The sequence below is a fragment of the Hypanus sabinus genome, chromosome X1 (assembly GCF_030144855.1).
Source record: "Hypanus sabinus isolate sHypSab1 chromosome X1, sHypSab1.hap1, whole genome shotgun sequence".
Taxonomy (NCBI): domain Eukaryota; kingdom Metazoa; phylum Chordata; class Chondrichthyes; order Myliobatiformes; family Dasyatidae; genus Hypanus; species Hypanus sabinus.
Genome location: NC_082738.1, coordinates 26,408,559 through 26,422,416, shown reverse-complemented (window position 1 = coordinate 26,422,416; position 13,858 = coordinate 26,408,559). Strand labels below are relative to the sequence as shown.

The 13,858-nt window shown below is 43.7% G+C and overlaps 1 protein-coding gene across 1 annotated transcript in view; it reads right to left on the bottom strand.

Annotated features, from left to right (window-relative positions):
* Positions 1-8,643: 8,643 nt before the first annotated feature.
* The window catches only part of b4galnt1b (beta-1,4-N-acetyl-galactosaminyl transferase 1b), a 133,039-nt gene continuing 127,824 nt past the window's right edge, over positions 8,644-13,858 (bottom strand). The window contains exon 12 of the mRNA XM_059956115.1: positions 8,644-12,648. Within this exon, the coding sequence (XP_059812098.1) occupies positions 12,431-12,648 (218 nt within the window). The 3' untranslated portion in view covers positions 8,644-12,430. The remainder of the gene's footprint in view (positions 12,649-13,858) is intronic.

Genomic DNA, 13,858 nt, shown 5'->3' with positions numbered 1-13,858 from the left:
TGAAGTTGAGTGAAGTTACCCTCTTTGGTTCAAGAGCCTGCTGGTTGAGGGGTAATAACTGTTCCTGAACCTGGTGATGTGAGTCCCGTACCTTCTTCCCGGTGGCAGCAATGAGAAGAGAGCATGTCCAGGGAAGTGGGGGTCCGAGGGCGGCACAACGCTTTACAGCACGGACTACACGGCTTCAATTCCCTCTGCTGCCTGTAAGGATTCCACAACCGCGTGGGTTTCCTCCGAGTGCTCCGGTTTCCTCCCACAGTGGTAGGTTAATTGATCATTGTAAATTGTCCCGTGCTTAGGCGAGGATTAAATCGGGGGATTACTGGTCGGTCTATTCCGCGCTATATTTCAATTAATGAATAAAAATGATGACATCGCTCACGTTTAGATTGGGGAGGACTTTACCCGTGATGGACTGGACGGCATCCATTGTAAGATTTTCCGTTCAAGGGTAATGGTGTTTCTAGGCTGTGATGCGACCAGTCAATATACTCTCCACTACACACCTATAAAAGTTAGATTTCATGCTGAATCTTTGCAAGCTCCTAAGAAAGTAGAGGTGCTGCCATGCCTTCTCTGTAATGAACCTTACACGCTGGGCCCAGGACAGCTCCTCCTAAATGATAACACTGAGGAGTTTAAAGTTGTTGACCCTTTCCATCTCTGATCCTCCGATGAAGACTGGCTCATGGTCCTCTGGTTTCCTCCCCCTGAAGTCAGTAATCAGTTCACAAACACAAGGAAATCTGCAGATGCTGGAAATTCAAACAACAACACACACAAAATGCTGGAGGAACTCAGCAGGACAGGCAGCGTCTATGGAGGGTCTCGGCACAAAACATCAACTGCACTTTTTTTTTCCTTCAATTCTCCTTGGAGCATTGTTAAATTCAAAACTTTCAGGCACAACAGAAAGAACTTCTGAAAAGATACTTTTGCCCTGCCGACGGACACATTATCGGGGACTTCGACCAATTTAAGCCCAACGCTACCCCTCCCCCAAACTCATAGCAGCGTGTAAGTTTCCGTAAGTCTCGATAAACCATGAATTTGCGACTTGGAAAGTTTCCAGGAACCAACCCTGGGCAAGGTTTATTTTTATGGAAGACTGGCAGTTGCCCAAGCTGCAAGTCTCCCCTCTCCACGTCACCGATGTTGTCCAAGGGAAGGGCACTAGGACTCATAGCAGTATCATGTTGTTAAAAGATTTCGAGTCAAGTATAGAAAAAAGTAGAAACATTGAAAGACAGTAGGGATTGATAGGAGTTTATCGTCATTCTTCAGTACACGAAGGAGAGGTTGGAAAAACTTGGGTTGTTTTCACCGGAGCGTCAAAGGTTGAGGAAAGACCTGATAAAAGTTTATGCGAGTATAAGAGGAATAGATAAGGTAGACAGAGTCCTTTTCCCCAGGTAGTAATATCAAATAGTAGAGCGCGTTATTTTCAGGTGCGAGGAGAAAGGTTCAAAGGAGATATGAAGGCCAAGCTTTTTTTTTGCACAGAGCGTAGCGGATGCCTGGAACGTGCGGCTAGGAGTGGGGTGGTGGCAGATCCAGGCCCGCTCCGGGTAATGGACACCTCTCTTATTATGGGCACTCCGTCCATACAATCGAGAGTTTGAGACACCAACGGGACGGGTGGGGACACATCTGCCGACTGCTGTAGGGCCGGAAGCATCTTCTGTCGGGTCGGAACGGGATATTACCCTGTGCCTTCTCTCCTCACCCTCCCCGAGCCGCACTGTTCGGGGGCTGAGTGGAGCCGAGCAAACTCACTCACACGTTGAGTCAGCAAAGCCAGCTGGCAGCGGCTCTTCCCGTGCCTGGTCCCCCCCTCGCCACACCTACTTCCCTGACCATCTCCCACACGATGATGTTCATTTCCAACTTACGGACAGTTCTCGGGAGTAGAACCCTGTTGCTACCTTTGACCTGCCTGTACTAGGGGCATTTAGTCAGACATGTTGTTAAGAAGGCGTATAGTGTGTTGGCCTTCATCAAGTGTGGGATTGAGTTCAAGATCCGTGAGGTGATGTTACAGCTATATAAGACCTTAGTTAGACCCCACCTGGAGTACTGTGTTCAGTACTGGACACCTCATTTCAGGATGGATGTAGATTCTACAGAGAGAGTGCAAGAGGAGATGTACAAAGATCTTGCCCGGATGGGGAGAGTGCTTAATGAGAATAGGGGTTGAGTGAACTTGGCCTTTTCTCCTTGGAGGGACAGAGGATGAGAGGTGACCTGCTAGAGGTGTATAAGATAATGAGAGCATTGACCATGTGGATAGCCAGAGGCTTTTTCCCAGGGCTGGAATGACTAGCAACAGAGGGCACAGTTTTAAGGTGTTTGGAAATAGGTACTGAGGGGGTGTCAGGGGTAAGTTTTTTACTCAGAGAGTGGTGAGTGCATGGAATGGGCTGCTGTTGACGGTGGTGGAGGCGGATACGATAGGGTCTTTTAAGAGCTTCTTAGATAGGTACATGGAGCTTAGAAAAATAGAGGGCTTTGTGGTGGTTAAATTCTAGGCAGCTTCTAGAGCAGGGTACATAGTCGGCACAACTTAGGGGGCTGAAGGACCTGTAATGTGCTGTAGATTTCTATGTTCTATAACCGATATATGCACAGGCACAATCAACCGACAAATCCACTCGTCTTTGAGTTGAGTTGATATGTAACCAAGAGATTTTCTTTCGCTGACGTCCAGCTGATGTATGTGATACCAATCGCCTTACCATGCGCATAAATGCTCCACACTCAAGAAAGTGTAGGGATGCATCTCTAACAAAGGCTGGAGATACAGGCTCTTGGTTTAGTCATGGAGTCACAGAGTAATACAGCAAAGAAACTGCCCAACTCGTTCTTGCTGATCATGGTGCCCACAAAACTAGTCCCACTTGCCCACATTTGGCCAATAACCCTTTAAGAAGCACTTGGACAGATACATGGAGGAACATATACTGCACTTATTCAAATGTATTTTAGATGCTGTTATTGAATCTGCCTCAACTACTCTGATTTAGTATGCAGCACCTGTGGGAGGAACAGGACTCTGCATGGGGATTGCATCATAGAACATGGATACAGGCTCCTCAGCCCAAATTGTCCGTGCCAACTATGTTTTCCCCCAGCTAGTCCCAATTCGCTGCATTTGGCCCACATAAATCTAAGCTCGAGCCAAGCGCGTCTTAAATGATACTATTGTATCTGCCTCAACCACTTCTTCTGGCAGCTCCTTCCACATACTCTCTGTGAAAAAGTTGCCCTCAGGGCCCTTTTAAATCTTCCCTTCTCACCTAAATCTATACCTACTACTCCGAAGAAAAAATTGCTACAGTCCACCTTATTTATACCCCTCATGACTTTAAACATTAAAATTTAGCACTATATTCTGCACTCCATTTCCCTTTTTACTATCTCAGTGTACATATGTATGAAGCAATCTGTCTGGATGGTGCATGAAACAAAAGCTTTTCACTGTATCTCAGTACATGTTACAATCGAAGGCAAAGTAAATTTATTATTGAAGTGCGTGTATGGTGCTATACACTACATTGAAATTCATTTTCTTTCAGGCATTTACAAGAAAATAAAGAAAATCAACAGAATTTATGAAAAACTATACATAAACAAAGACTGACAAACAACCAATATGCAAAAGAAGACTCATTGTGCATAAATAGATAAATAATCCTGAGGACATGAGTTGTAGAGTCCTTGAAAGTGAGTCTGTAGGTTGTGGAATCATTTTAGTGTTGAGGTGAGTGAAGTTATCCACTCTGGTTCAGGAGCCTGATGGTTGTAGAGTAATCACTGTTCCTGACCATGGTGATGTGGAACCTCAGGCTCCATTACCTCCTGCCCAATGGTAGTAGTGAGAAGAGAGCATGGCCTGGATTGTAGGGGTCCTTGATGAAGTAAATCAATTACCAAGTACCAATCATAGCATTAAAGAAGCTTTTGAACAGAGACATGATAAGAAAGGAATAGAGGTATATGGGCTGAATGGATGAAAATAGGGTTAATGTAGATAGACATCATGTCTGGCATGGACAAGTCACACCAAATGGCATGTTTCCAGTCAGGATGACTCTATGACTCAATGATCTGTAAAGAGAAGATCCTTCAGTTGTGTTATTCATAGCATCCCTCTGTACTTCAATGCTGTTAAAGGCTCTGGCTTTACCTGTCTACATTCCCCCTATATTTGATCTCCCAAAGCACAACATCTCACACTTAACTTAGATTATATTCCTTACAGAGATCTTCCTGGCACTAAGGAAACAGGCAAGGTTGTTTTCAATTCTCAAGGTCCGAACCCCACTCCCATTTTCATTAGGGAGTGACCAGGGTTCAGTTGAAAATTGTTCCTCATGGATTCCTTCTTAAAGTGTTCATTTTCTGACTCCATCGGATGGACTCGGAGCAAGAACCTCATTGTTACGTACATCTGGGAATCAGGAGTCATCGAAGGACTGTGGAATACTTTGACAACTAAAATGAACAGCACCTTATTGCTTCAGATTTTAGCTGGAGACATTGTGAATGCAAAAACATGTGTAGTAGAGTTAATAATATGCCATTTCACTGTAAAGACTTAAGAACATGCTATTTGACCCCTTCAGCATGTTACAAATCCATGCTGGATTTTTGGAATAACCTGAAAGATGTTCAGTAAGACAATCCTTAATGAATAACACTGGTAAATTCCCAAAACAGTTAGTGTAACTGATCCATAACTTCTTAGTTTCTAACTCCCAACTTCTTAAAGGAGAGTCCAAGAGTCATACAACATTTGAAACTAACCCTCAGCCCAACTGGTCCATGCTAACCAAAGCCATCAAATGATCCAAATCTTCCAGTCATCCCCATTCCCCTGCCTTCTCCCCATACCCTTTGATGCCCTGGCTAATCAAGAACCTATCTATCTCTGCCTTAAATGCACCCAATGACTTGGCCTCCACAGCCACATGTGGCAACAAATTCCACAGATTTGCCACCCTCTGGCTAAAGTAATTTCTCCGCATCTCTGTTCTAAATGGATGTCCTTCAATCCTGAAGTCATGTCCTCTTATCCTAGACTCTCTTACCATGGGAAATAACTTCGCCATACCTAATTTTTTCAGGCCTTTCAACATTTGGAATGTTTCTATGAGATCCCCCCCCCCCATTCTCCTGAACTCCAGGGAATACAGCCCAAGAGCTGCCAGATGTTTCTCATATGGTAACCCTTTCATTCCTGGAATCATTCTTGTGAATCTTCTCTGAACCCTCTCCAATGTCAGTATATCCTTTCTAAAATAAGGAGCCCAAAACTGCACACAATACTCCAAGTGTGGTCTCATGAGTGTTTAATAGAGCCTTAATATCGCATCCCTGCTCTTATATTCTATACCTCTAGAAATGAATGCCAATGTTACATTCGCTTTCTTCACCACCGACTCAACCTGGAGGTTAACCCTTAGGGTATCCTGCACAAGGACTCCCAAGTCCCTTTGCATCTCTGCATTTTGAATTCTCTCCCCATCTAAATAATAGTCTGCTCATATATTTCTTCCACCAAAGTGCATGACCATACACTTTCCAACATTGTATTTCATTGCCACTTCTTTGCCCATTCCCCTAAACTATCTAAGTCTCTCTGCAGGCTCTCTGTTTCCTCAACACTACCCGCTCCTCCACCTATCTTTGTATCATCGGCAAAGTTAGCCTCAAGTCCATTAAACCCATAGTCCAAATCATTGACATACATCGTAAAAAGCAGCAATCCCAACACTGACCCCTGTGGAACTCCACTGGTAATCGTCAGCCAACCAGAATAGGATCCCTTTATTCCCACTCTCTGTTTTTTGCTGATCAGCCAAAGCTCCATCCATGCTAGTAACTTCCCTGTAATTCCATGGGCTCTTATCTTGCTAAGCAGCCTCATGTGCGGCACCTTGTCAAAGGCCTTCTGAAAATCTAAGTACCCCACATCTACTGCATCTCCTTTGTCTATCCTTCTAGTAACTTCCTCAAAAAATTGCAGTAGGTTAGTCAGGCAGGATTTTCTTTTCAGGAAACCATGCTAGCATTGGCCTATCTTGTCATGTGCCTCCGGGTTCTTCATAATCTCATCCCTAACAATCAATTCCAACAACTTCCCAACCACTGATGTCAGGCTAACAAGTCTATAGTTTCCTTTCTGCTGTCTCCCACCCTTCTTAAATAGCAGAGTAACATTTGCAATTTTCCAGTCATCCGGTACAATGACAGAATCTAATATGTTCTTGAAAGATCATCATTAACGCCTCCACAGTCTCTCCAGCTACCTTCTTCAGAACCTGAGGGTGCATTCCATCAGGTCCAGGAGATTTATCCACCCTCAGACCATTAAGTTTCCTGACTTTCTCGGTTTGTAATTTTCTCAGTTGTAATTTTCACTGCACATACTTCACTTCCCTGACACTCTTGAATGTCCGGTAGACTGCAGATGTCTTCCACTGTGAAGACTGATGCAAAATATGCCACCTCTGCCATCTTTGCATCTCTCATTACAATATCTCCAGTGTCATTTTGTATTGGTCCCATATCTACTCTTGAACTCTCTTTTACCCTTTATATATTTAAAAAAGCTTTTAGTATCTTCTTTGATATTAGTCGCCAGCTTCCTTTCATAATTCATCTTTTCCCTCCTAATGACCTTCTTAGTTTCCTTCTGCAAGTTTCTAAACGCTTCCCAATACTCTGTATTCCCACTAGCTTTGGCTTCCTTTGGCCCTCTCTTTTGCTTTTACTTTGGTTCTGATTTCACTTGTCAGTCATGGTAGTGTCCTTCTTCCATTTGAAAATTTCTTCTTATTTGGAATATTATCTCACACCTCCTTCATTTTTTGCAGAAACTCCAGCCATTGCTGCTCTGCTGTTCTTCCTGCCAGTGTCCCTTTCCAGTCAACTTCGGCCAGTTCCTCTCTCATTTCATTGTAATTTCCTTTATTCCACTGAAATACTGACACATTGGATTTTAATTTTTCCATCTCATATTTCAATGTGAACTTGATCATATTGCGATCACTGTTCCCAAAGGGTTCCTTAACTTCAAGCTCTCTTTTCACCTCTAGATCATTGCACAACACCCACAGCCACTCCCCTAGTGGACTCAACAACAAGCTGTTCTAAAAAGCCATCCCTTAGATATTCTACAAATTCCCTCTCTTGAGGTCCAGTACTGGTCTGGTTTTCCCAATCCACTTTCATGCTAAAATCCCCAACAATTATCATGACATTGCGCTTCTGACACGCCTTTTCTGTCTCCTGCTGTAATTTGTAATCCACATCCCGGCTGCTGTTTGGAGGTCTGTATACAACTGCCATTAGGGTCCTTTTACCCTTGTCATTTCTTAAATCAACCCATAGAGAATCTACACCTTCCGAACCTGTCATCCCTTTCTAATGATTTAATGTTATTTCTTATACACAGGGCCACACCACCCCCTCTGCCTACTAAGCTTTCTTTCTGACACACTGTATATCCTTGGACATTCAGCTCCCAATGGCAGCCATCCTTTAGCCAAGTTTCAAAGATGTCATACAATGTCATACTTGTTAATCTGTAGCTGAATTTCAAAATCATCCATTTTATTCCTTATGTTGCATGCATTCAAATATAACACTTTCAGTCCAGTATTTGTTGCTTTTTTGTTTTAATTGCACCACACCTCTATTGCCCTTTAACTCATCCCACTGGCTGTGATTAAGCCTCATCTCCTGCCTGCCCTTTCTATCATCTCTGTTGCACGCTATCTTTGATTTATTTCTGTTTTCCTCCTTCCTCAGCCCTATCATTATGGTTCCCTTTCCCCTGTCAAATTGGTTTAAACCCTCCCTAACAGCTCTAGGACATTGGACCCCTTAGGGTTCAGGCGTGACCCGTCCTTTTTGTACAGGTCGTACCTCCCCCAGAAGAGGCCCCAATGATCCAGGAATCTGAAGCCCTGCCCCCTACACCAGCCTCTCAGCCACACATTAATACACCTAATCATACTATTCTTGCGCTCGTTATCATGTGGCACAGGCAGCAATCCTGAGATTACTACCCTGGAGGTCCTGTTTTTCAGCTTCCTACCTAACTCCCTGAATTCTCTCTTCAGGACCTCCTCCCTTGTTCTACCTATGTCATTGGTACTAATATGTACCAAGACTTCTGGCTGTTCACCCTCTCCCCTCAGAATACTCTGCACCCGATCCGAGACATCCCGTTCCCTGGCACCTGGGAGGCAACACACCATGTGTGTATCTCTATCAGGCTGACAGAACCTCCTGTCTGTTCCCCTCACTATGGAATCCCCAAGATCCACTGCATTCCTCATCTTCTTCTCTCCTTTCGGTGGTTCCTGTGAACATTTTCTGTCTCACTGCAGGGGAGATGTCCTTCCCAATATGTAAAATCCTCACACCCCTTCCATATTTTCCCTTTCAAGAGCCACATGAATGACCACTGTGGCTCTGTTAGACCAGTCCCAGATCTGACTCACAACTAAACTGACACAGCCTAGTTGCTTCTTAGAAATTTTGCTGGTCTGATCACCCCAATTTAAAATCCCAAGTTAAAGTTACCCTGCCTTTTTGACATGCTTATTTAAATTCTTCATTTATCTTTCCAGCCACTTCACAGTTATTATTAGGAACCCACCTCTGAGACAGAAAGAACGACAGAAAGAGATAAGTGGTAGAACAAACTTGTATTTCAGTAGCACTTTTCACAGTATCTCAAAGTGCTTTTTGGTTTGAAATCTTGTAATGTAGGAAACATGGCAGCCAATTTGCAAAAAGCAAAATGCCAGAGACAGCAATGGGATAACACCACACCATGGACTAAAGATTTGGTCACGTGCATATGAAAATCCATTTTCTTTCTCATCATGGAATTCAGTTTCTATATTTTACAGGTCAAATTGTGCCACACTGAAAATCTAGCTGGCACTACTTTGTTGCAAATGACATTTCTGCCAATAATGGATTTGCCTTCATTTAGAGTGTTGCTTGGGAAAACAGATCACACTGTTCGGAGTTGAGCCTGCCACTGGACATGCTCAGATCCACCAGCTATTTCATAGTATTGCTTGATCTGTAGCGGCACACATTAAAGGAGCTTTCCCCATTGCGGGTACCAACTTAACACTGTGAACCAAACTCAGACAGATCCATGGAGTCCATGGTGACCATAACTACCCATCTCCACTAATCTTATTCATCAGCACTTGGTCCATGGTCTTGGTGATTTAAGTGCTCATCCAGACACTGCTTAACATTGCGAGAGTCCCTGTCTTCACTACCTCTCAGGCAGTGTGTCCCAGATTCCAACCCCACCTCTGCGAGGATCCCTTCTAAAGTTCTTACCCTTATATTAAACCTATGCCCTCTGGTTTTAGACACTTATGTAATAGGACAAAGTTTACTATCTATATCTATGCCTCTCATATCCAGCCTCAGCCTCCTTTGCTCCAAGGAAAATGAGCCCAGCCTCTCCAATCTCTAAAGTTCCCTTTAAGTTAGATACTACCTCCACTCCCATCCTCATTTTGCTCCACACAAATTACCCAATCCCTCTAACCACTAGTCAACACACCAAGCCCTCGGACTTTCCCTTGCCTGTCCCTGCTGCCAGCCACACCCTGCACCTGCTCTACCAAGCCACAGCACACATAGGAAAGTATAAAAGGGATCTCAGTAATGCCCAATGACTGAAGCCACTGTGAGAGCTCTAAGGTTTCTACGCTTTGTGTTTGAGGGACGAGGGATGTTTGACATAGGGCCACGGCCTTTGAAATCACTGAAAGGCTCAGTTTAACATCACGTGTAAGAAATGTGGTCACATCAGTGCGCCTCCTTCCACCACGGCACTGTAGATGCAGCCTAGATGTTAACCTTAAAGGGCACAGATCTGAGTGAGCAACTGAGCCAAATGTAACACCTGAGAGACAGTTAGTCCTTCAAACACTACGTTCTGTCTCATGGTTATCAGACTCTTGAATGGACTCTCATACACTGAAGATGAACTCACGAGCTCCCAACCTTCCTCCTTTGGCCCCTTGCACTTTATTTCTCTGCCTTTATTTCACTTTCTCTGTGTTTCTAACACGATATTTTGTAGTCTGTTTTCCTTTTGTACCACCTCAATGTATTTATGATCTGTATGGATGGTACATAAACTAAAGCTTCTCACTATATCTCGGTAAATATGACAATAATAAACTAATACCAATTCCAATTAATTTGATCATTGTTGATCCATACCACAGCTCTGTTTATCCCTTGATATTCTTACCTAATCAAACACTATCACTGTCAGCAATGTACGGAAATTTTCAAACTTCCTCCCAGCCACCCCGTGGAAAGGTGCGTCCTGCTTTCACCACTGAATTTGCTTCTTCACTCTTCAGATCTTGCCCCCTTATTCTGAATTCCCTCCAAAGAGAAATCTATTTCTCTCCCTCAACCCTATTGAATAATTTAACATATCTCAGCTACATTACCCCTCAATGTATACTCAAGGGGGATGATGCAAAGTAGTAGTTTTATCATAGTGTAACCATTTTAAGCCCTGGCATTATTCAAATACGTCTGCACTCCATCCTATTCAATGGCACCCTCATGTACTACAAATTAATTTTCACAATAAGTTACTCATACATCAACAAATTCTATCCTATCTCCAGGATGTGAACTTTATGCTGCCTAAGTCCAAAGTTCTGAAACTCTCCCAAACTCTTTGCCATTTGCTTTCTCCCTTCCTTAAAACAACCCTTCTGATAAAGTTTCTTATCATGTGCCAAGATATCTTTAACGATGCCCACTGTTGAATTATGTTGGATAACCCTCCTGTGAACACAACTCGGGGCATTTTTATGCTGTTAAAGATGCTACACAACTGCAACTTTTTTGTCATTGCTGTTGCTGTTCTGTCAGGGAGCTCTCACAAGAAGAGACATGCAATATATTGATCTCTAATCAAAATTCATCCCTGCTGAGCCATGCAGATATTTCAAAAAGTTTGTATAGATCCAGTCTCTGCTCAAAGTGAGTCCAAGGCAGGCAGTGTCTTGTTTCTTGGTACAACTGAGTCACTAATGACAGGATGGCTAAGTCTTGATTACTGAAACAAGCAAAGTGAGTCATTGACACATTAGTCGGTATCAGACAGCAGATGGAGCATCATCTAGACACACAAGAATTGCAGATGCTGGAATCTGGAGCATAAAAACAAAGGCTGGAGGAAGTCAGCAGGTCAGACAGCACCTGTGGGAGGAATTGACAGTTGACATTTCTGTTCAAGACTTCGTCTGGACTGAAAGAGTGAGGGGAAGATAGTATAAAGAGCTGAGGGGAAGGGGTGGAGGTGATGGGTGGATCCAGTTGAGGAGGAGCAATCAGCAGATGGAGGAGGGGAGAGTGGAGATAGTGACAGAGGCTGGAGGTGAGTGGTGGAGGTGACAAAGGGCTCCAGATGGTGGGTCTGATCGGAACGGAAAGTGGAGCATGGAACCAAATAATGGAGGAGGATAGGGCAGATGGGAGCAATGAGAGGAGTGTGTGGATGACGGGGAGATGGAGTGGGTGGGAGAGAGGGAACTGACAGGATAATGGGGGCTGGATTGGGTGTAGGAGGAACTGGGTGGATCAGAAGAAGAGAGAAAAGGGACAGAGAGGGAGCAGGTTACTGAAGTTGGAGAATTCAACATTTATGCCATCGTATTATAGACTACCCAGGGGGAGTGTGAGGAATTGTTCTTCTATTTTGTGTTTAGCCTCTCCGTGATAGTGGAGAAGCCAAGGATAGACAGGTAAGTGTAGGCATGGTGGGGGGAATTAAAATGGCTAGAAACCAGGAGCTCCAGACAGCCATGTGATGGTGCCCAGTGAACCATTCACCTAGTCTGCAACTGGGTCTCTTTGATGTAGATAATCATTTAACTAGATCATCAACAGATCATTAAAGAGTTACTTATTCTGGCCAAATTGCATTATTAGTTTCAAATAAGGAAGAAAGGCTTTTATATTAACTGGGTCTGACACAGGTCAATTCTAATGTTCATCTTGTGATGACCAAGTGATTGAAGTGGTAGAACACAATAGAACAGGGGGTTATGTTATCTCAGATCCAGAACTGGACTTGAAACACAAATACATTTAAAATTTAACCAGTTTAAAAAAAAAGAATTATTGATTCTCTGCTCTGGAATTCCACCTTTAGTAGCCTTTATGTCTAAGTTCCCAGCTTTGCTAATAGCTCTTCATGAGGTGACTTATGTAAAACTTGGGCCCTAATCCTAAACACTGGAGCATATTGCTCAATTCCTTAAGAGCTCTTAGCTCTCTTGATACTGGGCACAACATTAAAGATTAGCATCGGAGTCTCATTCTTCCCGCCACTTCAGGGTGGCCCTTCTTCTTAGTTCTTTATCATACACTTAAACCTGTTTTTCAAGTAAAAAAGCCCGTGCTTCAGCTGGACATTTGCTTCTGGTGACTTGGGGTATCGGAATTCTTTGTAAGTTTTCTCGCTTTCATCAGCCTTGCTCCAGGGCAACTTGATCTTGGTGGCGTGATCCACAGTGACATCATCACATGACCCAACATGGAGAATGCCCAGTCCATCAATAAAAAACTCTGTCAACAGGAAGCATTGATATAATTATTAACTCAATTCACAAGGCAGCATCGACAGATTCAACAAGCCATTTTGCCTTATGCTTAATCTTCAACCCACAGAGAAATGCCAGCTCCGATGGGAAGAACCCATCAGACCACATGTCATAAGAAAAACATTAGGCCATCTGGCCCATCGAGTCTGTTCCACCATTTGATCATGGCTGATTTACTTTCCCTCTCAACCCCATCCTCCTGCCTTCTCTCCATAACCTTTGACGCCCCAACTAATCAAGAACCTATCAACCTCTGTTTTAAATATACTCAATGACCTGGCTTCCACAGCCTCTATGGCAATGAGTTCCACAGATTCTCTACCCTCTGGGTAAAGTAACTCCTCCTCATCTTTGTTCGAAAGAGATGTCCTTTTATTCTGAGGCTGAGCCTTCTGGTCCTAGATTCTCCCACTATTCTCCATGCCCACTCTACCTAGGCCTTTCGGCATTCGGTAGGTTTCAATAAGATCCCCCCTCATTTTTCTAAACTCCAGCAATTTCAGGCCCAAAGGTGTCAAACAATCCTAATATGTTAACCCTTTCATTCCTGGGATCATTCTCATGAAACTCTTCTGGACCCACTCCAAAGCCAGCTCATTCTTCCATAGATATGGGGCCCAAACTGTTCACAGTATCCTATCAGCCCTCTTCTCCATCCTCTTATTCACCTACACCTTTGCAACCTATTCCCTTACACACACACCCTTCACTTGATTCCTTCGCCACATATCTTCACATTGTTGTTACTTTCCGCACCTCGTGGTGTTTCTTTCGCATTTGTCTGTTTTTTTATGAGACGGAGTTGCTACCTCAACACTCAACCCAGCACAAATGGAAAGTGTGCAAGGAGCTGGCCAGATTCGAACCTGAGACCACTCACCTCAAAGTCTGGTGTGGATGCCATTACACCACCAGCCAACATATCTACATACTGGGGGGCAATCTACAGTGGCCAATTAACCCACCAACCCGTACACATTAGGGATGTGGGAAATCCTAAGATTGTTATTTCATTTAACCAATACACCATCACCGTCCCCTAGCCATAAGGTTGAGATATTTAAAACAGAAGTACTGACAGATCCAGAATAAATGGCAAACATATAGGAGAGCACAATGATGGTCGAGGAATCATCAACTTCACTCCATGCTAGCCACCCACACCAAACACGCTG